Source organism: Somniosus microcephalus, chromosome 22 (genome assembly GCF_052327205.1).
Source record: "Somniosus microcephalus isolate GS21.2 chromosome 22, FLI_Smic_1.0, whole genome shotgun sequence".
NCBI lineage: Eukaryota > Metazoa > Chordata > Chondrichthyes > Squaliformes > Somniosidae > Somniosus > Somniosus microcephalus.
Genome location: NC_141008.1, coordinates 41,553,163 through 41,578,336, shown reverse-complemented (window position 1 = coordinate 41,578,336; position 25,174 = coordinate 41,553,163). Strand labels below are relative to the sequence as shown.

At 45.6% G+C, this 25,174-nt stretch overlaps 1 protein-coding gene across 4 annotated transcripts in view; it reads right to left on the bottom strand.

Moving 5' to 3' along the window:
- The window catches only part of ggnbp2 (gametogenetin binding protein 2), a 49,454-nt gene extending 26,240 nt beyond the window's left edge, over positions 1-23,214 (bottom strand). Inside the window, exons 1-3 of one of the 4 annotated variants that reach the window (XM_085964506.1) lie at positions 22,641-23,214; positions 7,831-7,911; positions 1,012-1,265 (exon numbers count right to left, since the gene is read on the bottom strand). In XM_085964506.1, the coding sequence (XP_085820632.1) occupies positions 1,012-1,265; positions 7,831-7,911; positions 22,641-22,733 (428 nt within the window). In that variant the 5' untranslated portion in view covers positions 22,734-23,214. The remainder of the gene's footprint in view (positions 1-1,011; positions 1,266-7,830; positions 7,912-22,640) is intronic. The other 3 variants (XM_085964505.1, XM_085964508.1, XM_085964507.1) reach the window with 3 other exon arrangements.
- Positions 23,215-25,174: the final 1,960 nt, after the last annotated feature.

The window sequence follows — 25,174 nt, the reverse complement described above, 5'->3', positions numbered from 1 at the left end:
AAAATAAGTCCCATAAGCCTTCAAGACCTAGGTAGGCCTCTGGAAAGAAACAGCATGGCTAACATGATTTTAGGACAATTAGAAAAATGTAAATGCGTTATTTGAATAGCTATATATTCAGCAAAGTCAAACAAAATGGCAGCTGAAACCATTTAGAAAATATAAATTCAACCAATAGCTTGCAATCTTTCAAATAGTCATTTTCTGTAGAACTTTTGTCAATCTATTTCAATTAATCAGTAAGAAGTTGCTCATTTCAGCTAATAACTGACAGATTTAATGTCAATACTATATTCAAGGGAGTCTCATATCAGGCATGCGGACGATAGACGGGTCACATCGTCCACATGCCCGATACGAGACTCCCAAAACAAGCAATCTACTTGGAGCTCTGACACGGCAAGAGAGCCCCAGGTGGGCAGAGGAAACGCTTCAAGGACACCCTCAAAGCCTCCTTGAAAAAGTGCAACATCCCCACCAACACCTGTGAATCCCTGGCCCAAGACCGCACAAAGTGGAGGAGAAGCATCCGGGAAGGCGCCGAACACCGAGTCTCTTCGCTGGGAGCAAGCGGAAGCCAAGCGCAAGTCAACCCAAGCACCCCACCTACCCGCCCCTTCAACCACCGTCTGCCCCACCTGTGACAGAGACTGTAGGTCCCGCATTGGACTCAGTCACCTGAGAACTCATTTTTAATGTGGAAGCAAGTCATCCGCGGTTCCAAGGGACTGCCTAAGAGGGCGACTATATTCAAGACTACTGGTTATGCTTTAATCTTTAAATTATCCCTGACTGGTCTAGCCAGCTCTGCTTCACAGCAGACAGGCTGACAACAAGCACCAGCGATTTTTAAAATCACTGCCACACAGCTTCATCAAAACAAAACCTATGGACTCATTTCCAAGATGAATGCATGGGCAGGAAATGATCACATCAATAGTTTAACAAAGCTTTAGTAGTTTGACATGGTATTTAGGGATATAAAAATCCAATTTAAAAGAATTCACTTACCCGTGCACATAAAATAACGTATACAATTTCTTTGCATCCGTCATGCAGGCACGAGTTACCGAAAGAACTCCTGTGGGTCCCACTGAAAGTGGCTCCAAGGCTGGATTGCCAGATTCTACTAGCTGAGAGAAAAGACGCTCCACACTGCGTCGACATCCAACACACGGAACAAGCTGAGAAAGTGCACTGAAGACTTCACGGGATGTTACCATCATAGCAATGTTAAGGTCTTGCTGTTTGAGCATGCCATGTTGCTGAAACAAAATGGTTTTGTTTTAACCTCAATTCTGTAATATTTAAACATATCTAAAATGTTAAAAATATAAATGCAAGAGATCTTGATAAAGGCAAACCCTTGTTAAAAAAATCTTGGTTACTTACTTTTATTATAAGTATATAAGAAGTTTAACGCAAACCATTTAGGCTGGTTTGAATTCGAAACACAAAGCAGCTACGCTTTTCAAAATGCAATTTTACAGCTACCAAACTTAATTTTAATATGCACGACAGATTCTAGACCCCTGTTCCAGCTCTCAACCAGAATCAAAAACTAGCAATCTGAAGAAAATGAACATATTAGAATTTGGGATGACTTTGAAAATGGTACAAGTATGAAGTAGGGACTGGTAAGCAATAATAGATTACTCAGCTTTACGCACGTATAAGTAATCAAATTATGGAGGGGGTTTTTATATTCACTGGGAATATTTAGGCTGCAGATGAGAAAAAGCACAATTAAGTCCCTTTCATTCATAAAATACAAAAAGTCATGATTAGGAATTAGAGTATTTGATGTGAGGGATTTTTGTTTTAAGCTACAACAGGTTTTTGATATGAACTAAGGCTCAGGTGATGCGCTATCAATTACTCATAAAAGACAGAGTTAAGAGAGTAACTAAAGGCTTTTATTAACAAAAGAATGAAGGTCTGCCTCGAGTGGTCGACCAGTCCAGAATACAAAGGGCTGGGGAGCAGTCACCTTTATACTAGGACTTGTGGGAGGAGTCAGCCGAGGCATGTACACAGTGGAATACAAACAGTGGTTTACCACATTCACCCCTTGTTTAAAATGGAGTCTGGCGGGGTGAAGTGTATTAAAAGTTAGTGTATTGGAGTCTCTCCGGAGGTCTTGTCTGCCGCTGTGATCGGCGTGGCGACGGCAGGGGTAGTGGAGCTTCCGGCGTCGAGTCCTGCGTAGGCTGTGGCACAGGCGTGTCGTCCTCGTAGATGTCGAGCGGGTCGCGGGGCCCAGGCCTGCCGTCTGCTGGGGCTGGATATCGGGTCGTGGGGGGGGGGGGGGGGGGGTGGTAGTGAGTAGTGGGTTACTGCGGCCCCCAAGGGTGCAAGGTCTCTTATGGAGACTGTGTCCTCCCGCCCGTCCGGGTATGCAATGTAAGCATACTGGGGGTTGGCGTGGAGGAGGTCGACCCTCTCGACCAGGGGGTCCGTTTTATGGGTCCTCACGTGTCTTCTCAGTAGGACCGGCCCTGGGGACGTCAGCCATGGCGGTAGCGATGTCCCCGATGTGGACTTCCTTGGGAAGACAAACATTTTCTCATGAGGGGTGGCGTTAGTGGCAGTGCAGAGCAGTGACCGAATAGAGTGGAGCGCATCGGGGAGCACATCCTGCCAGCGGGAGGTTGGAAGGCCCCTAGACTTTAAGGCTAGCAGGGCGGCCTTCCAAACTGTCGCATTTTCTCTTTCCACCTGTCCGTTCCCCCGGGGGTTGTAACTGGTGGTCCTGCTTGTGGCAATACCCCTAGTTAGCAGGTACTGACGGAGTTCGTCGCTCATAAACGATGAGCCCCGGTCGCTATGGATATAGCTGGGGAAACCGAACAGGGTGAAGAGGTCGTTCAGACATTTAATGACCGTGGCACTGGTCATGTCCGGGCAGGGGATGGCGAACGGGAAACGGGAGTACTCATCAATAATATTGAGGAAGTACACATTGCGGTCGGAGGAGAGGAGAGGCCCTTTAAAATCAACGCTCAGGCGCTCGAAGGGGCGAGTGGCTTTTATCAGGTGGGCCCTGTCTGGTCTATAAAAGTGCGGTTTGCACTCAGCGCAGACTTGGCAGTTCCTGGTCCTGACCTCCTCAATAGAGTAAGGCAGGTTGCAGGCCTTGATGAAGTGGAAGAACCTGGTGACCCCCGGGTGGCAGAGGTCATTGTGGAGGGCCCGCAGTCTATCGATCTGCGCGCTGGCGCAGGTGCCACGCGATAGCGCATCCGGGGGTTCATTGAGCTTCCCGGGCCGGTACAAGATCTCGTAATTGTAGGTGGAAAGTTCGATTCTCCACCTCAAGATCTTGTCATTTTTGATTTTGCCCCTCTGCTTGTTGTTAAACATGAAAGCAACTGAACGCTGGTCAGTGAGCAGGTTAAATCGTTTTCCGGCCAGGTAGTGCCTCCAATGACGCACAGCCTCCACAATAGCCTGGGCCTCCTTCTCAACAGCGGAGTGTCTGGTCTCCGGGCCTTGGAGGGTTCGTGAAAAGGCCACGGGTCTCCCCACCTGATTGAGGGTAGCGGCCAGGGCAAAGTCGGACGCGTCGCTTTCCACCTGGAAGGGGATGGATTCGTCCACTGCGTGCACGGTGGCTTTGGCAATGTCCTCCTTGATACGGTGGAAGGCTAAGCGGGCCTCTGCCGTCAAGGGAAAAGAGGTGGACTTGATCAGCGGACGGGCCTTGTCCGCATAGTAGGGGACCCACTGGGCGTAATAGGAGAAAAACCCTAGGCACCTCTTCAGGGCCTTGAGGCAGTGGGGGGTTCCATAAGGGGACGCATCCAGTCGGGGTCGGGGCCGATGACTCCGTGTTCCACAACACAGCCAAGGATGGCGAGGCGGTTTGTGCGGAATATGCACTTCTCCTTGTTATATGTCAGGTTCAGGAGTTGGGCGGTGCGGAGGAATTTTTCGAGGTTTGCGTCATGGTCCTGCAAGTCACGGCCGCAGATGGTCACATTGTCCAGATATGGGAAAGTGGCCTGCAACGCATTTTGATCTACCATCCGGTCCATCTCCCTTTGGAAGACGGAGACCCCGTTGGTGACGCCAAAGGGAACCCTAAGGAAGTGGTAGAGGCGGCCGTTTGCCTCAAAGGCAGTATACTGGCGGTCCTCAGGGCGGATAGGGAGCTGGTGGTACGCTGATTTCAGGTCAATGGTCGAGAAGACGCGGTACTGCGCGATCTGGTTGACCATATCAGCTATGCGGGGGAGTGGGTAGGCGTCCAGCAGGGTGTAGCGATTTATTGTCTGGCTGTAGTCGATGACCAGGCGCTGCTTCTCGCCGGTCTTAACGACCACAACCTGGGCTTGCCAGGGGCTGGTGCTGCCCTCAATAATCCCTTCCTTCAGGAGCCGCTCCACTTCGGTTTTAATGAAAACCCTGTCCCCGGCACTGTATCGCCTGCTCTTTGTGGCGATGGGCTTACAGTCGGGGGTGAGGTTAGCAAACAGTGGGGGGGGGGGGGTGACTGAGTGTGGAGAGGTTGCACCTGGTGCGCGGCGGGCAATTTGGAAGCTGCTGGCTGCGGACTGTGAGTGGGGGTAGGGGTCCACCGTACGCCATCGTAACACTTTTAAGGTGGCACTGAAAATCTAACCCCAGCAGGACGGCAGCGCAGAGGTCGGGCAGGACCAGGAGTTTAAAATGATCGTACACGGTCCCGTCTACTACGAGTGTCACCACGCAGTAGCCGCCGATGTCCGCCGACTGGGACTCGGAGGCAATAGAAATCCACTGGTGCGCAGGCAGGACTGGGAGAGAGCAACGCCGCACCGTGTCGGGGTGGATGAAGCTCTCCGTGCTCCCAGAGTCAAAAAGGCAGATTGTATCGTGACCATTTACCTTAATGTCCATTGTGGAACTGGCCAGCTGGTGCGGTCTCGCTTGGTCCAGTGTAACGGATGCCAGCGTAACGGATGCCAGCGTAGGGGTCGGTGTGTCGCTGCGGGTATCAGATGAGGCGGTGTTGGGGGCCTGCTGCGTTCCGGCTGTCGTCCAAGATGGCGGCATCCATGATCCCCATGTGGCTGGAGGCGTCCAAAATGGCTGCTGTACCGGTGGTTCGCACATGGCCGGGGAGGCCCAAGATGGCGGCCCGCATGGCCCACACGCGGCGCTGCTGGGGTTCGGGGTGGCTTTGGCCCTGCAGACGCTAGCGTAGTGTCCCTTCTTCCCGCAGCCCGAGCAGATCGTGTTTTTCGCCGGGCAGCGCGCTCTGGGGTGTTTTGCCTGGCCACAGAAGTAGCATTTCTGGCCTTGGGACACTGCTGCGGTAGTTGGGCCGTTGCTGGGGTGTGACGGCGCTATGAGGCGGTCCTACCGTGTCCCAGGCTGTCATTCCCCGCGGCGTCCATGCCCCGGTCGGCTGCATCCAATGATAGTGCGAGTTCAGAGGCCTTGTTGAGGTCGAGGTCACTCTGTTCCAACAGTCGCTGTCGGGTGTAATTGGATCTGCGGCCCGCTACAAAAGCGTCCCGGATTAAGTTCCTGTGTACACGGCGGCCTTTACATCCTTACAACCACAGGCCCGGCCAAGCACAGACAGTGCCTGAAGGTATTCCACGGTCGATTCCCCAGGTTGTTGTTTACGACTCCCCAGAAGGTGCCTGGCGTACACTTCGTTCACTGGGCGCGTGTACTGGTCCTTGAGGAGCTTGATAGCGTCCACGTACGAGGTTGCGTCTTGGATGACCGAGTACACTCGGTGGTTCACTTTGGAGGTCAGGACATCCAGTTTGTCCTCGTCCGATTTGATTGCTGCGGAGGCGGTCAGGAATTTTTCGAAACACTTAAGCCAGTGAGTAAACTTGGTGGATGAGTCCGCCTCCCGATGATCTAAGTCCAGGCATGCTGGTGTGAGGATCTTCTCCATTATAAAAATTGTGTTAATAAAATTGATGCGCTATCAATTACTCATAAAAGACTGAGAGTTAAGAGTGTAACTAAAGGCTTTTATTAACAAAAGAATGAAGGTCTGCCTCGAGTGGTCGACCGGTCCAGAATACAAAGGGCTGGGGAGCAGTCACCTTTATACTAGGACTTGTGGGAGGAGTCAGCCGAGGCATGTCCAGGCATGTACACAGTGGAATACAAACAGTGGTTTACCACATCAGGACAAAGCGTTATTTACAAAAATACAGCCTGCTCCCAGTGCTTATATCAAGACATATTGGAGCCATTAGGACAAGGAGGGAAGTGGCACGTTAATGGGGGGGGGAGAGGGAGGGGGAAAGAGGGGGGTGAGGTTTTCAGAATGGAGTGTGTTTTATTGTAATCTCGCAGTGTGTGTTTATCGCTATCAGGTCCTCTGTCGGTTGTGGTTTGAACACGCGGCTAGTGAACAGAATGCAGGTGCCGGATGTTAGGAATTAATCGGCTGGGAAATTGAGAGTAGAGACGTGTGGAGAGATAGTGAGAGGAGTGCTAGACAAAGAAAAAGAAACTGGGGAGGAAAATGAGGAGGGTGGAGAAGGAACGAGAAGTGTGTGGCAGTGGTGTTATTAATTCATCAGAATGAACGGCTAAAACTTCCAATATAATTTAACGAGGAAATGTGACTTGAAGGCGATATTAGGATGTCAGATTGTGAGTTTCATTGTACTCAATGTGTTTATCACCATCAGGTCCTCTGCCAGTTGTGGTGCACTTTACTTTTTCATATTTGGGACCTGACATTTACACGCAGAATGTTTCTACACAGCTTCCGGTTCGTTAGCAGCAGTCACTAACTAAATATTGGGCAGTACAGGGGAACTACTAAACACAAGACACAGGGCATCTTATGGGTGTGACCAGCACCACCGAACCTGGAAATTTGTAATATATAAGTATATAAGAAAAGACCAGTCAGCTCACATCACACCCCTCTAAATATCCAAATGGCTAGCATACAACTGCATTCTGAACAATCACTGCTGAGTACTAACTTGTCTGGTAGATTACTGCAAATGTTTATCACCCTTCAAGTAGAAATCTTACTTTTCTATGTTTAAATGTACTCCAAAAAGTTTAAAATTTACATCTTCTGGTCCTACTGTTTTAGTAGTTTTCTCTGCTTATTTTATCAATGCTATTTAATCTTTATACATCTTAACTTCTTGACCCCACCCTTTAATCTTCTTTGCTCCAGAATTTAGAACTTCAGATTCTCTAAACATTCCAGATTGCTAATTCCTCTAGCTCTTCTCCACGTTCTTGAGAATATGAGCCTTTTATAAACATGGTAACCAAAACTGCATACAGCACCTCAAATGTAATGCATTATCAATGTTTCAATACAATAGCTATAGGCTTGCTGCTCAATGTTCTGTCTTTGTATCCTATTATATGGGCTTTAACTGCTTCCTTTCATTAATGCAACATTGAAAGTGATGAACTCCTGTGATCCTTTCAAAAGCTGTTTTCTTTGTACAATTAGGGGTTACTATTTCCACCCAGACAATATTTTACAATTATTACATTAATGTGATTTGCCTTTTAAAAAAAAGGCCTTACCTGCATCCTCAATCACAACGGTTTTTTTAGGGTTGTCCAACAAGCTTATATTTGGTTTCTGCATCCAGGTCATTTATGTAGACAAGAAACAAGGGACCAAACACTAACTCCTTTAGTACTCCACTCAACCCCTTTCCCTGCCCAACACCTCATACAAGTACTCTTTTCTATGGTCTAATGGTTTTTAGTTTTATTAGAGGTTTTCCACATGAGGAGTGAACAGAGTTAGGTGCTAGACTACTATTTAGTTAATATTTTGCATCCAGTACAAAAGTCTCCAAAACAGTGTACAACATAGTTCCTTCTTACCTGGACAAATTGTTTCAGTTGTGCACCGTTCACCTGATGACCATCAAGGTTCAACATATTATCAGAGAATTCCATTACCATCTGTAGGGAAAATGCAAGACAGTTAACAGCCATTATAACAAAGGGAACTGGGTGATGCACAAAGCATCTGCTAAAATCTGGTGGGGTGTTTTTTCTGGTTGCTATTTGGTTAAAAACCTCAAATTGCACTACTACTCTGCCAAAAAGGACAGAAAACATTTAATAGTACAGTACTTGGTTATATAGTGACTTTGCAGACACTGCTCTACAAAGGCTTTTTTTTTTTAAATAAGACCTCAAAGCTAATTTCTAGCCCCAAGTAGTCCATGAACCTTTAAAGTAAGCTTTTCCAGATAACACAAGCAATATCAAAATATATTAAAACCAAGTATCCTTTTCACAACATAGAGAAGCAATAGTACGATAGCAAAATACTGCAGATGCTGGAAATCTGAAATAACAGAAAATGCTGGAAAAACTCAGCAGGCCAGGCAACATCCGTGGAGAGAAAGGTTCCCTCCCCAGCCCTCCTTTCGATCTATTTCATTTCCTTTCCAGTTTTGAAAAAGGGTTTCGACCCGAAACGTCAACTCTAATTTCTCTCCACGGATGTTGCCTGGCCTGCTGAGTTTTTCCAGCATTTTCTATTATAGAGAAGCAATACTTGGTTTTAAGAATTCCTGGTTATTGAATTTGCTATATGTCGTATTTAATGCTTTATTAGTAGACACCTTGACTATGAAACACTAAATAGGCTGCATTTGTCGCTTAACATTTTCAGTAAATGAAAGCTAGGATTTAATCAGTTTTATTGATCTCGCAAGGCTAAATTGGCCTTAACAAGCATTTTGTGTCACCTAAATCAGATCCACACCAGTAAAAATTTACTATTTCTAAATATTTAATCTAGAAACAGATAACCCACTTTGCTCATTCTACTCTCCTAAAAAGTCACAGTAATTATAATACTTCAATTACAATATGCTTGAAGCACAGACATTTCTTAGATATGATGAGACACTATACAAAATGCAAGTCTTTGTTCATCTCCTACATTGCAAACTGGGAGTGGTGGGGTTGGGGGGGGGGGGGGGGGGAGAAAATCTTCACACAATCCCAACTCAGGGTATTCCTGTTGTATTCCTAGCATGGTAATTTAAGTCACTTTAGCAAAATCATCTTCCTCCCCTCTTTACAAAAAAGTGGGAATATTTTTTCTAGTTTATATGGAGTTCCAGTTCCTTAATCTAGCTCACTCATCATAATGGACTGAGTGACACTATCCAGTTTACATGGCTAATTCTCAGTGAAGCACTTGAGTGAATTCACAGAATCACAATAGAAAGAGGCCAAACGGTTAACTTTTTACTTCCCCAAATCGGGTCACATTAAATCTACCAGGTCAATGTACTTTATTTAAGTTTCAATTCATAGTATAAAATGTGGTCAAATTTAGCAGTTGGATTCTAGATTTAAGTAACTAATAGGTCCATGCTGATCTGATTGGTAAAATTCATCCTGGTGTATCATAAAAATCAGTTTTCCCTCCCTAAGCATATAAAAGCTATTCATGTACAACTTCTCTCCAAAGTTTCCTTCCCATTCTCAGTTGTATGACCATTATCCTTTCCAATAGGATAAAGTTGTCTTCGCATAGATATATATATAAAAAAGGATACATCTGTCTGTCATTCCGTCTGTCTGTATTGAATAAACTCGAAAGTTATAGAGCGTACCTACACGTGTGTTACATCGAAAGAAAGCTTATGATTCCAGAACCGTCATAAGCGTATTTACTTTTCGGCCGGACAAAAATTGTTCGCGCGTTATGCAAAAAACCTTCAAAATTAAACTCATTATCTGCTAATTAGCATTGATTGACTGACGTCAAGGTCGACCAATCCTATGCCGGCACGATTGACCAATCCTACAGTTCAGTCGCCTGATGGTTGGCCAATCGCTGCGTCTGTGGGCGGGACTAATGCTTTTCAACTCAGGCATCGGGCAGCCATTGCTTCACTACTTCCAGCTCAAAATCTGCTAATCCAGCTTCTAAAAAGTTAGTATCTCTTAAAAATAACATCACATTTACCAAAAACGTTTTATAAGTACTTTCACTTTCATCTTTGAAGCTATTAAAAAAAGGTAGAAATGTTGCCCGGCAGCAGATTCACACAGCAACAGACAGACAGGCCCCAAAGCCTGGGACTCGATTTAAACTGCCCAGCCCAAAACAGCCCTGGCAAAGCCGGGCTCCCCCAGCTAAGTTCACTATAAGGCAACAGTCCAATGCATTAAACTACTGCAAGAATCGAACAGGGAAAGATTTGGACACACACACGATCAGGAAGAAGAGGTGCAAAACAAGTCAGTCTCCAGCAGAACACCACGTTAAGGCCAGTTGTTGTGCCCTCTGCTACTTCTGCAGAGATCAGCTCAGTGTAGACCAGACTGTGTTAGTGTCCTTTGCTTTTGCTTCTTGGAGCAGAGTTTGAACCTAGCCTAAGAAAATGGGATGAAGCTCTGTGCTGGATGCTGAAGGGCCCCAAGAAAAACAACTTTGAGCAATGTCAATCCATTTATTAATAAGCACAGACACTTAAATCAATAATTGAAAGTTTCTCAAAATAAGACAAGGATCATGAGCGTGAGAATGGAAGCAACGCACTGGAGGAGTGACAGGTGCTTTTTTTGGTTGTAGTCAAGATCATTATAGCAGATTTGCCTTCCTTAGTTCAAGGATACTTAATCAATTTGTTATGCCACCACAGAAGCATGAGATCATCTCAGTGCCCATCAGTTATCACACTACATTTATCGATTAAGCCATCTGGAGACCCCCATAAACCAAGTTTAACATTTTACACCATTTTCAGGCAGGCTTACAAATGCACTATGCAGTCACAAAACAGTTCCATAATGTGTGTAATTAAGTGACAAAAGCACAGCCAAACATCTAGACAAGGACAATTAACTCAACTTTTTTGACCCTGGCAGCTACAATTATGGAAAAAGACCTGGAGAAATGTAATTGAACTACCAACTTTTAAGTTTGATTCAGGGCACAAGGATGAAAGAAAAAAAATTCAGCCCATCAAGTTCATCGCAATATTCAACAGCAATATGAATTCCCCAACATCTGAGTCTACCACACCTGAGACAATTCCAACTGTTTATTCCCCCTTTGAGTAAAAAGGAGATACAAAATATATCCAAATGAGGTCTGACCAGCACATTATAAAGCCCCTCACTGACACTGAATGTGTCCAGTCTTCACTCCCAGGTCCCCTTCAAAGTTTGTCCAGACTAACCACTTGTTTCAATATATACAATGGTTTATTCCCCCCAACGTGTAATACTTCAAGCGTCCCAAGTTCTTTGACTACTGCACGTGATCTTTTACATCCATCCGAGAGCTTAATGTCTCCGCAAAAAGACAGCATCTAACCAGTGTACAGGTACAACCCCGGTAATCCGGCACCCTCGGGACCAGGCCAGTGCCGGACCATTGAAAATTCCAAACCACTGAAGGGTTCCTTGTACTGAAACCAAAATTCGAGGGGGGAAGTGCAACGAGGACTTTCTGGAGGCCGAGCTGGTTGCAGTACTGGAAGTGCTTACAAGTGGAATAGACACTTCGCCATGCAGTCACAGAGCATAATTAAACCCAATGGCCTAGAAATTGTCTATAGCCCCGTTTGGGGCACCAGCCTCGCCAGGGCGCTAAAAGTAGCGCCCCGGAAGCATTCGGGGCTGCCCGCCGGAAAGGGGAGGGGCCTTGTTCAGCGCAATCTGGGGCCCAGCTGGGCCCCTGAGGATCGCGAGTGCCGGCAAAAGAGCCCGGCACCGAGAAGTGCCAGGCTCTTGGAACGCAGCCGGCACTCCGCTGGTTTCAATTCGTGCCGGACCACTGAAGGTGCCGGACCGTCGGGTGCCAGATTACCGGGGTTGTACTTGTAGTACCTTCCTCAGTACTGCACTGAAGTGTCAGCCTAGATTATGTGATCACGTTTCTGGAAATGGGGCCTGAACACAATATTCTGACTCGGAAGAGGAGCGTGCTACCCTACCACTGGCCCAAGGGCGGGCCCAAGGGCGACACCAAGGAGTAAGAGTACATGAGGGGGTTTAGTGCCAGATTTAAGAGATGCTGATTAGGGTACTACACAAGGGTGCTTGGACACTTGTTAAATTTGCAGATTACACAAATAATGCACTCGGGGCTGAGAATGCTGTTAGTGTTTTTCAGTAGCATTGAGGTGCTATAGAAAAAGGAAGGGTAAGTATAGGAGGGGTGAAGGTGGAAGACAAACAAGGAAAACTGGATGCACGGTAACTATAAAGTTTGTACCACGTGGGCAAACATATGCCAGCAGGATGTAAAGAGAGCGTGCAAACATTAGGTTCAGTGGAGAAGACATTGACTCCCAGTCCCTCAAAGTCTTAAATTAAAAATTCTCATCCTCGTGTTTTAAACCCCTTCATGGCTGCTCCAATCCTACATTCAGGAGTATTCCTATCTAAATTCATGTGGACTCCCAGAAATTCCGATCGCAGGCCTCCCGCGGGTGGAGGGCTGCGATCCGGAAAGATCTGCGCCAAGAGGCGCAGAGTTCCGTTGCTGGGCCTCTCCAAACTGCTGGTGTGCAGGGCCCACGTACAGAAGGCAGTTGAGGCCAATTCATTAAATATATTCAAGAAGGAGTTAGATATATTTAAGGCTAAAGGGATCAAGGGATGTGGGGAGAAGGCAGGGACAGGGTACCAAGTTTGGATGATCAGCCATGATCGCATTGAATGGCAGAGCAGGCTCGAGGGGCCGAATGGCCTACTCCTGCTCCTATCTTATGTTTCTATGGGCGCAGGCGGTTCGCAGCGTCCCTGGGATCACGTGGGCCATGGGGAGCCAGAGAAGGGAATCTCCCTTCATACATTTGACAGGAAGACCTGTCAATATATGACTAGAGATCACCCCAAAACATAGGAAAACATTATTTTTTTTTATTTTTTTTAAAGGACTAAATTAAACAAAAATGTTATTTTTTGAAAAAAAATTAAAATTTTTAACGGGGCTAAAAATAAACTTACCTTTCTTTAAAGTATTTTTAAATATAAATCAGTGGAAATTTTTTTTTTTTTTTTTTTTATTAACTTTTTTTCAGACTCTTATCCTGGCAAAAGCAGGCCTTACACCTGCTTTTACCAGGTGCAAGAATTGGAAGTGTTTGCTGCGGGCGGAGGGTCTCCAAAAAATAGAACTCTCCACCCGCAGAGGCCCTGCTCCAGGGCAGCCGGAGAATCTGTCAAGTGTTTTCTTGACAGATCGGAAACGCCAGTTTCCAGCGCATGCATGCCTAAAACCGGCATTTCCGTTGGTCCAACAGGCGAGTACACCCCCGTAGGGAACGGAATTTCTGCCCCATTGTTTCTATTATTTTACATAGTATTAAAAGGCAGGCAAATGAGCCTGCAGTTAATTGAGTTCTATCTGGCCACCTTATAAAATACAGGTAGCAAGTTTGCTCACTTCCAAACCTGCATAACTTCTCCCTACTTAACATTACTTAAGGTAACCTACAAATTCACTACTTTCCCTTCAATTATTCCAACCTGCAACTTAATAATAATTATAAATTGGGAATGTTTGGAATAATTCGTTCCAGGATTACCCTGGTTATAAAGGTTTAACCACACATTGGGACTGCAAGAGCACAATACGAAAATGAAAGCACTTCCTAAACATAGGACATAACATTTGATATACGTATGCAGGCTACTTCTCAATGACAAGTTGCTTCATTCAAATTTTTAAGCACTAAATTCCCAACTTGTACTATTTATATTACTTAGCTTGTTACTGGACACGTTAAATTATTTTAGCATAAAAACTTTGAAATCTGTAGTTAATTCAGCATTAAAACACCAAGCACTAAGATGTTCACTTCAACAATCCACAACTGTGCCCATCTTACTAAAGACTAAGCGATTTAGCACTGATTAAGTTGATAAATGATCAAAGCAACTAGGAGCTCAGTAACACCATTAACAAATTACAATTACATGCTAACTGAAGCAGTGAAACAACCGTAATGCTCGACACTTCCTGACCAGCCCAGGAATTAGGTGACCAAACTATCTGAGCGTTGAGAATCTATCACGAGTGCAATGGGCTGACAAAGCCATACAAGTAATCAGTAATGTTACATGCTTTTACTGTAGCAACAAAAATCAAACATGCCATAGTAACCGATAGCGCTGCTCTTACCATGTACACAAGCACAGTTAGCACTGTAAAAAAAAGTTTAAATACCATACCTTGAGGAAAATGTAAAATACTGCAGATGCTGAAAATCTCACCAGAAAATCCTGGAAACACTCGGGTCAGGTAGTAAATGTGGAGAGAAACATGGAGATAACACTTCAGGTTGATTGATGCAAGGTGATCAACCTGAAGCATTAACCCCATGTTTCTCTCTCCACAAATACTGCCTGACCTGCTGAGTGTTTATAGCAGTTTCTGCTTATACTTCAAAGATTTGACTTTATGGGAAAAGATGTTACATGAAGAAGGCACTTTTGACAATGCTGATTTTCAAAAACCATGTATTATCACTACATTTTTAACACTCCTAAATCTAGCTTCTTAGACAGAAACCATCAACAGCAGCATGGACAAAAAAACCTTCACCTTTGATTTTGTCTGGTTTATAGGTTCGCCTCTTATCCCACTCCATTTATTTTGTGAATAAGATGGCTAGAAATGTATTGGGGGGGGGAGGACAAGAGAAAGAGGGGGGAACGCACCCATCAGTGACCACAAGGACCTACAAAACAAGTGCGACTAGATTTCAAAGTCAATTCATTGTTTGTGAAGTGCATTGGGACATCCTGAAGTATACAGTGCTATATAAATGCACGTTCCTTACTTAAAGAAATACACTGCATCTGAACTATTCAGATAGGGCGATGCCAGGTCCAATTCATAGCCTGCAATCAGTTAGCTAATCTCAATAGACCTGCTGCTGTAAACATAACTAGTCTCAATTAAATCAGGCCTCCTGCATCCTCCAATGGCTACTACAGGTGCATGTGTGGTCATTGGCAGATTGACAGATCAGGCTCAGATTCAATTATCTCCTCAACCCCACTTTAGACTCAACATGAAGCTTTGATAAAGGTACTAGACAGCTACACACACCCAAGGAATAAGCACAACACTACAAGTTCTTGACAAGGGGAAAAATATTGCATATACAGTTTTATGTTTGAGTTTAAGCTTGGCAGTTTCCTACTTTTCTATACCCCTTAAAGAACTTAGCAAATGGTTTAGCGAGTTTATTCTACGAGTTGAGTCACATAATCTACTAAAATTCCTGGCTCGATCAACGTTGTATGCCAAATTAAGGGGAAAAACTAACTACAGTTGCTGCTCCCAATTGCTATCTAGTAACATCTGCTGGCATAGCACAGTAGACAAGGCAGAATCAAGCTCAGCCTCAAAACACAGTGCAGTCACACACTGTTCCATTTCACAGTCCTATTTGCATATGCAGAACCAAATTTCCTGTGATCTTAAACTTACACACTTATGCATACTGTGAATGGAAGCAACATGCCACAGGATTAACAATTACACTTTTACTGCAATACCTTGCACAGCTGCCCACTATGTACTGCTAATCAATAATAAAAAAGCCAGAAAATACCAACCTGATCAATCAAAATTTATAATTACAGAAACATGTATAGCTCAGCACTGCATCAGGCATTTCATTTAAGCACCAAGCTGGATTTCCATTATTTTGTGACGGTAAGTTTTTTTTTGGCAAGCCAAGATGTGGGGTTTCTGCAGCTCTATTGATAAGTGCAGAAACACTTATTGTACAAAAGATAAACCAAGGCAACAAACATTTTATTCAAGGTTTCAGAAAAAAACAAACCCAAAGGATGGTCTGCTCATCCGAAGGCAGAGACCAATCCATCGTAAGTATAAATAAAGCTGCTGGTATTTTATACCTGTGGCACATTTAGTAATTTGCATACAATTCCAACAGTCAAAAGTTACATTTAGTTTGACTGCAAAATACAATGGTAAAATCGTCACCGTCAAACTAGGCAGCATTAGTAGAATGCAAGTAGCCTGTCTGTACTCAATGCTGTTCAATAAACTTGTGACTCACTATACATACTATCTCTTGTAGTCCAGACATCACAAGACATCAATAGACATCAATAGGTATGGCAGTTGTCACATCTTAAGGTCTTTAACTCCACTCACTAGATTTTCTATATTACTACTTTGCGCCTCCAAGCTGTAGTGCTTGAATCAGTTAACTTGGACCTGGAATTGCATCCAAATATTTTCGGTAGGTAGTTTACTGCTACACTGGGTGATGCTTACTGTCCATCATATGGGGAAACTCTGACATTGCCCATATCTAATCTGTCTTTGAGTGTCATTGATTTACAGTAATTGAATAAGCTAAATTCCATTTTTATTCTTTGGGATGCTGATCCAAGCATTTCAGCAGTTGGAGCAGAAATGGCCTCACTGCCCTTGTACTTGGAGGGGGGCAGGGTAACAGCAAGAGTTCCCAGAACTGATAATGATGCAATGACTTTCGAGTGGATAATACAAAGGCCGAGGCATTGGACAGAAACAGAATTGGCTACAATGTCCATGATCAAATAGCACATCAAGAACCAACATCTAGGGTCATACAAAGAATGACCACTTGGGTGAGAAAGCTGCCAGCACCCATGCACTGTAGAGAGAGAACATTACAAGGATGTGGGCAATGTCAATTAAATGCTATACTACATAAGCACCACAGCACATCAGGTGGAATACTTAAATCAGTTTTCATTATTTTTACAAATATACAAGCGACAGAATGTTTCCCTCCCTCATACAGTAATGACATCACAATAATTAATCCAATGAGATCAACCAACACAAAGCATATTGGTATCTGCAGTAATCACAAAAGGCAGATGCAACCGAATAAAAACCACTGGATAATAATTTTTTAATTTTTTTTTTTTTTTTTAAAGTATATACTTGAGGGCAGTATAATTTAGTAGTAGCATTTATTGAAATCAAAACAAGCTCAACTTCCATAGTTTAAAATATTAGAAACCACAAAGCTAATACATAAACCTGTAATCAGTACCAGTCATCTACTATATCTTTAAATCATAAAAACAGAGACAAAACAGCACAGCCTGGAGATCAACCTAGTGTGTATTTACAAAAGTACTGAGCTATGAAGTGGTTTGCACCTGGAGTTCCCATTTAATTTGCCTATCGGGGAAGGGAGCACACCTTCTATCTAATGTGTCACATCGCTTGCTCTGGGATCATGCACAACACAACCTAGGCAAACATTCATTTTGCCCCTTCAGTCCTCAGGAGGTTCCAAACGACTTCATAGCCAATTAAGTATTTTTGAAGTATAGTCAACTGTTTTGTTGGCAAATACAGTAGCCAAGATTGTGCACGGCAAGCTTCCACAAGCAAGAGAAGCTAATGAACCAGTTAATCTGCTTTGGTGGTGATGGATGAACTTTAAATGTTGGCCAGGGCACCAGAAGAACTGCCTGGCTCCTTTCCAAATAGCATCATGGGCTCCTATAAATCTACCTGAACAGGTAGGCAGGAGTCAGCAGGACATCAGATTAACATCTGAAAATGCAGTATTCCCCAGTATTACACAATCCCATTACAAACACCACCTACTTGCCTCTGCCCTGCCTCAGCCCACCTGCTGCTGAAATGCTCCTCCATGCTTTTGTCAGCTCGAGACTCGACTATTCCAATGCTCTCTGGCTGGCTGCCTATTCTCCACCCTCCATAAACTTGAGCTCATCCAAAACTCTGCTGCCTGTATCTTAACCCACACCACGTCCTGCTAACCACACTGACCTGCTGCCTGTATCCTAACCCACACCACGTCCTGCTAACCACACTGACCTGCTGCCTGTATCCTAACCCACACCACGTCCTGCTAACCACACTGACCTGCTGCCTGTATCCTAACCCACACCACGTCCTGCTAACCACACTGACCTGCTGCCTGTATCCTAACCCACACCACGTCCTGCTAACCACACTGACCTGCTGCCTGTATCCTAACCCACACCACGTCCTGCTAACCACACTGACCCGCTGCCTGTATCCTAACCCACACCACGTCCTGCTAACGACACTGACCTGCTGCCTGTATCCTAACCCACACCACGTCCTGCTAACCACACTGACCTGCTGCCTGTATCCTAACCCACACCACGTCCTGCTAACCACACTGACCCGCTGCCTGTATCCTAACCCACACCACGTCCTGCTAACCACACTGACCCGCTGCCTGTATCCTAACCCACACCACGTCCTGCTAACCACACTGACCCGCTGCCTGTATCCTAACCCACACCACGTCCTGCTAACCACACTGACCTGCTGCCTGTATCCTAACCCACACCACGTCCTGCTAACCACACTGACCTGCTGCCTGTATCCTAACCCACACCACGTCCTGCTAACCACACTGACCTGCTGCCTGTATCCTAACCCACACCACGTCCTGCTAACCACACTGACCTGCTGCCTGTATCCTAACCCACACCACGTCCTGCTAACCACACTGACCTGCTGCCTGTATCCTAACCCACACCACGTCCTGCTAACCATACTGACCTACATTGGCACCCGGTTCACCAATGCCTCAAGAATTTAACATTTTCCATCTACTTCCATATTGCTAACTTCCTCCAGCCCTATAACCCTCAGAACACTGTTCCTCCAACTCTGGCCTCTTGTGCATCCCCCACTCTCTTCACTCCACTATTGGTGGCGATGTCCAAGCTCAAAAATCCCCTCCTTAAACTTCTCCTCCTCCTCCAAGACCATCCTTAAAACCATTCTCTGACCAAGCTATTAATCACCCCTCCCAATATCTCCTCCTTTGGCTCGGTGTGGATTTTAGTCTGATTAAGTTTCTGTGAAGCGCCTTGGGATGTTTTCCTATGTTTCTTTCTCCTCTATCCAGTCGTAACCAGAGAATCACCTGCAAAGGCTTCTCATCGCTCCAGCGCCGTTACCTCTGGCATCCGCCAAGGATCTATCCTTGGCCCCCTCCTATTTCTCATCTACATGCTGCCCCTCAGCAACATCATCTGAAAGCTGTCAGTTTTCACATGCACGCTGAGGACACCAGGCTCCACCTCACCACCACGTCTTGACCCCCTCCTGTCTCTAAATTGTCACATTGCTTGTCCGACATCCAGTACTGGATGAGCAGAAATTTCTTCCAACTAAATATTGGGAAGACGAAAGCCATTGTCTTCACCCGCCACAAACTCCCTAGCCACCGGCTCCATCCCTCTCCCTGGTAAGTATGAGGCTGAACCAAACTGTCATTTTACCAAGTCAAGCTTCCAACCACATATCCGCGCCATCACCAAGACCGCATATTGCCACCTAAGTAATATCACCTGACTCCACCCCTGCCTCAGCTCATCTGCTGCTGAAAATCTCATCTGTACTTTTGTTACCCCTAGACTACTCCAACACACTCCTGGCCAGCCTCCCATTTTATGTTCTAAACTTGGTCATCCAAAACTCTGCTGCCCATGTCCCAACTCAGAGCAAGTCCCGCTCACCCATCACCCCTGTGCTCAATGACCTACATTGTCTCCTGGTTAAGCAATGCCTTGATTTTAAAATTCTCATCCTTGGTTTTCAAATCCCTCCATGGCCTCACCCCTCCCTAACTAAATCACCTCCAATCTTACAACCCTCCGAGATATCTGGCTCCTCCAATTCTGGCCTTGAGCATCCACTATTGCAATCGCTCCACCACCGACGATCGTGTCTTCAGCTGCCTAGGCCCCAAGCTCTGGAACTCCTTCCCTAAACCTCGCCGCCTCTCCGCCTCCTTGAAGTCGTTCCTTAAAATATACCCCTGACCAAGCCTTTGGTCACCTGCTCCAATATCTCCTCAAATATTGTTTGATAACGCTCCTGTGAAGTGCCTTGGGTCATTCGACTATGCTAAAGGCACTATATAAATACAAGTTGTTGTTGCTAAAGGCTCTATATAAATGCAAGTAGTTGCTCTTATTGAAGGTCAGCCTAGATTACATGCTCAAGTCTTGGACTCATAACCTACCTAAGTGTTAGCACTAAACCAAGCTAACAAAAACGGCACAAAGTTTCAAATAGCTTTGATAATTAAAATCTAAAAGGCTATGCCTCAGACATCAGGCTTCCCCAGAGCTAGAAGATCCTAAATCAGAGCAGCAGTGGGAGCATAACTGGCCTCAATTTGGGAAGGCAAAGTTTATTTGAATAAAGGCTCGAGTTCCCATATCTGACTACTATCCTTCCTTCAAAATTCAGGTGAGGCAACACATGATAAAGTTAAACAACATCTTGCATTTATATAGAGTTTTCAGCACAAAGAACATTGCAAGGTGCTTCACAGATAGTTGCAAGGCCAAGTGAGGCAGGGAGAAATTAGAAGGGGCGAACTAAAGTGTGGTTGAAGAAATGGGTTTGAGAAGGATTTTTAAAAAAGGTGGAAAGGTTGATGAAGGCAATTTAACAGAATCAGACTCAGTCACCTGAAGGTGTCACAACTTATAAGACGAGTTGGGGTGAGAAAATGGAATATTTCAGGGGGGGGGGGGGGGGGAAATAAGAGAAGGGAATATTTGGTTGGAGGAGGTTGTGCCGATAGGGTGAGACGAGGAAGCATTTTAAATTTCATGCGTGGAGAGGCATAGCCAATGTAGGTTAGGAGAGGGGTGATGGGCGAGTGGGACTTTGCGCATGTCAGACCAGAGGGTGGAGAGAGAGAGGCAGGTAGAGAGAACAAAAATATATTTGAACTTGGAACTGACAAGTGTATTTATAAGGGTTTTAGCAGAAAAAGGGGTAGCGGTAGGGATGGAGGCGGCCAATGTTGCGTAGATGGGTGTTCCGTGGCCTCACTGGTGGAGAGGATGTGGGACCTGAAACGAAGTGACACCCTGATGTTTCCCACCCCCACCACCAGGTGCAAACAATGACTCTGTCTGGGTCAGTGGAGCTATACCACAGTAATCACTAACTTTAAGAGAAACATTGGAAAAATGCATCTTCCGTCCCATCTCAAAATAATCTCATGTAGCCACAACATTAAACCCAACTTTGAGATTTTCTTCTGATAAAACTGGATCCGTACCATTAACAGTACACTGGTTTTGCGCTTTTGAATCATTCTGTATGTGTATTCATAATAAACCTCAACATGTAAATCTATACATTTCCATAGGTATGAAAGATTTATGGAAGTATGAAGTTGTACAGCACAAAATCAATTTTAAAATAAACTAAAAAAGGAACACCGGGAATAGATGGCACAAAATTATTGAGCACATCTGTAGAATAAAGCAACCTCAAGTGTGTCTTTTAAGCACCAATATTGTAATTTAAATATATAACTGAAAAAGTTCTACAAAAAAACCCCAGTTGTTTCTTCAGAAACTGGTCTGTAGCTCCCATGATGACCTAGCACATTAAGACGTTGCCCAGCACGGCACCAAATCATGCAAACCAGGCCAGAAGTTTGATTGACAGTCATTGCTGAGCTAGCTAAGTTCAGCTGAGCTTGCACTGGGGGATTACAACAGACCTTAGTACCTTTTTGGAGGGGGAAAAAAAAGAGGGAGCAAGAGGAAAAAAAGGGGACCCACCCAATCATTATCCAGCAACTGGCTGGAAACTGAATGCGTGTACATGGCAATGGTTGATCTCAACCATGATGCCCTATTTCATCACTCACCATCTAGAAGCAAGCATGAAGAACCATTTAAACCAAAGTACCGTATGGGCACAGTGCTCTCGCAAAGCTAGAAAAGGCCAATGTCTTGGGAGACAAGGGATACCCTTAGTAATCAATAGATGCAGCACACTACATGTTGAATCTTACATATTGCCAGAGTGTATAAATGGTACAAGATTAGCTAAAGAGTACCATAAGCAGTTGTACCAAGCAATTCATTTGCATAGTAATTTTATTTTAAATATGAAATACATCAACTATATGCAATTATATAGTATTTCTAGAGCCAACACAATTTACATGTGGGAAACTGCAGAAACTGATTTCTGGTTTATTGCAATTTAATGTCTTCCTAAAGATGTAAACAAGAGCACTTTGCAAATTTTGACAAGCCAATTCTGTCCCACGCAATAAGCGTTATTACACATTAACAAATTATGTAATATCTGAAACCATTAGGTGGCAAGAATTAAATTGTGCAATGTAAAACGTTTAATAAATATTAGCAATCTAATCATATACAAAATTGAACTAAACGAATTTATAAAGATTAATTAAAAAATATAGAGTACAGCAGTCTGTATTTGAACCTTTGGGGGGAAAAAAGAAAAAATGCCAATTCCACAAAGATAAATCAACGCACTTCAGAACTTTGCAACTTAGAGCCTGAGGCCTAAGAGGAGGAAAGCGCAAGTTTTAGTGCTACGGACACCGTTTCACTCTTGCCGGGCCTAGTGAGAAATGCTGCTGCCGCTCCGCAGAGCTGCGACACCGTGTCCCAGACACTTTCAAGGAAGCGGGAAGTGGAGGCGAGAACTGCGACTCGACTCGTCGGGAGGCCGGGGCCTAGTGCAGGAGCCCGAGGCCCTTGGAGTGAGGCTGTTGGTAATGGAGGCCCGTCCTTGGCCCCAGCCTGGAGTTTCCTGCACTCGCCGTCTCCCCCACCCCGCACCCCGCTTTACTCACCGTCAGGGTGTCATCGATGTAGAGCGGGATCTGCCTCTTCTCGAAGGGGAACTCTTCCTCGCCTTCTCGGCAGACGGCCACCAGGCGCGCCATGTCAACAGCGTCGCACCGAGGGGCAGGGCAGCGACAGAGAGAGGGCCGAGAGCCTGACAGCACCGACCGACCGACACAAACAAAACAAAACAAACGCCGATCAACCAGCAAATCCTCCAACTCTTCTTCTTCTGACACTAAATGAGATTAATTAACACAACCAGCGGGAACCGGCCCTTGGCGGAGCCGCTGACTGGAGCCTGTGGCCGGGCACGGAGACTGGCGCAGCCTCGCTCCCGCAAACTCCCCTCCACCAAAATATTCGAATAAAAATGGAGCGCGTCACAGCCACAGCGCCGCCGCCATCCGCCCCCGGGCAAAGAGTCCCTCCCTCTGCGCTCGGCACCACCGCCCTCCGCTTCACTTCATCCTCCGATTTAATTCCTTATGTTTTGGAATCGGGCTGGTTTTTGTTTAAAATTTATTTTAAAAATACATATATTAATGTTAGACTTTAGAGCAGGCACAACCCCGGTCTGAGATACGTGGCGACGGATTAAAAAGCGACCTTTCGCCTCCCTCGGCCGCTGCTGAAAGTAGTTCGGAGCAGACTGCGCGTGACCGAGGAGGGGCCGGGGCGGGCGCGGGCACGCGCTTACACTGCGCGGGATTCAGGCGCTCGTTTCAAACTGTGCAAAGCCCCAACAAAACATTGTTCATGGCAGTGGTTACATAACAAAATCTTTACCGAAGGAGGCCACCCGTACGCACATTGGCCCGTGCATTTACTATAATAAACCCATGGTGGAGTATGGTTTAAAAAAGACTTAAACTGAAGAATTTTAGTCATTTCGCTGAGCACTGCGCTCGCCCAGTGGCCTCACCACCCTTTACAAACTATGTGGGAGTCCTCCCTCCCCTTTTCTATTGGGGACTTGGCCTGCAGGGTGTTGCACGGAGCAGCGCCTACCTTTTTTGCGGCCTAGAGTCCGTGTTCCATGTGTATATAGAATGTGTGAGGTTGCAGCCCCTGTTCCATTATTTGAAGGGGCTGCCCCTCGATTTTTGGCTGCACTTCAGTCCCACGCTCCTGATCTACGGCTACCCAGTGCAGAGGGGAGAGGGCAGGTCAGAAGACCTCCTTGTAGGACTGCTCCTGGGCCTGGCCAAAGTGGCATTAATAGGTCTAGGCAGCGGGCGGTCGAGGGGGTCGTTTGGCCCGATTGCCTGCCTCTCTTCCGCGGCTATGTTCGCACCCGGGTGGCCCTGGAGATGGAGCACGCGGTGTCCGCCGGTACGCTCGAGGCCTTCCGAGACCGGTGGGCGCCGCGGGAACTGGAGTGCATCATCACCCTGGCCAATGAAATTTTAATTTAATTTGTTAAGTTTCTTTTAAAGTTATTTTAGTTACAGTCTATTTGTTTATATACCCATCAAAAGAGTACACTGTGCGGGATTCAGGCGCTCGTTTCAAACTGTGCAAAGCAGCAACAAAACATTGTTCATGGCAGTGGTTACATAACAAAATCTTTACCGAAGGAGGCCAACCGTACGTACATTGGCCTGTGCATTTACTATAATAAACCCATGGTGGAGTATGCTTTATAAAAAGACAAACTGAAGAATTTTAGTAATTTCGCTGCTGCGCTCGCCCAGTGGCCTCACCACCCCTTACAAACTATACAGGAGTCCTCCCCTTTTTTATTGGGGACTTGGCCTGAAGGGTGTTGCACGGAGCAGTCCCGTGCAATATGGTTTTAAATAGGTTCACGGACTCCCAGACCGCTTGCTATTTTTGCGGCCTGGAGGAGTCCGTGTTTCACGTTTATATGGAGTGTGAGAGGTTGCAGCCCCTCTTTCACTACTTGAAGGGGCTGCTCCTCGATTTTTGGCTGCACTTCAGTCCCACGCTCCTGATCTTTGGTCACCTGGTGCGGAGGGGAGCGGGCAGATCGGAGGACCTCCTCGTAGGACTGCTCCTGGGCCTGGCCAAAAATCCATCAATTTGTCCAGGCAGCGGGCGGTCGAGGGGGTCGTTCGGCCCGATTGCCTGCCTCTCTTCCGCGGCCATGTTCGCGCCCGGGTGGCCCTGGAGATGGAGCACGCGGTGTCCGCCGGCACGCTTGAGGCATTCCGCAACCGGTGGGCGCCACGGGGACTGGAGTGCATTATCAATTCGGAGAACCAAATTTTAATTTGATTTGTTAAGTTTTATTTAAAGTTTTATTAATTTACAGTCAATTTGTTTAAACACCCCATCAAAAGAGTACACTGCGCGGGATTCATGCGCTCGTTTCAAACTGTGCAAAACAGCAACAAACTATTGTTCATGGCAGTGGTTACATAACAAAATCTTTACCGAAGGAGGCCACCCGTACGCACATTGGCCCGTGTATTTACTATAATAATAAACCCATGGTGGAGTATGCTTTAAAAAAAGACAAACTGAAGAATTTTAGTAATTTTGCTGCTGCGCTTGCCCAGTGGCCTCACCACCCCTT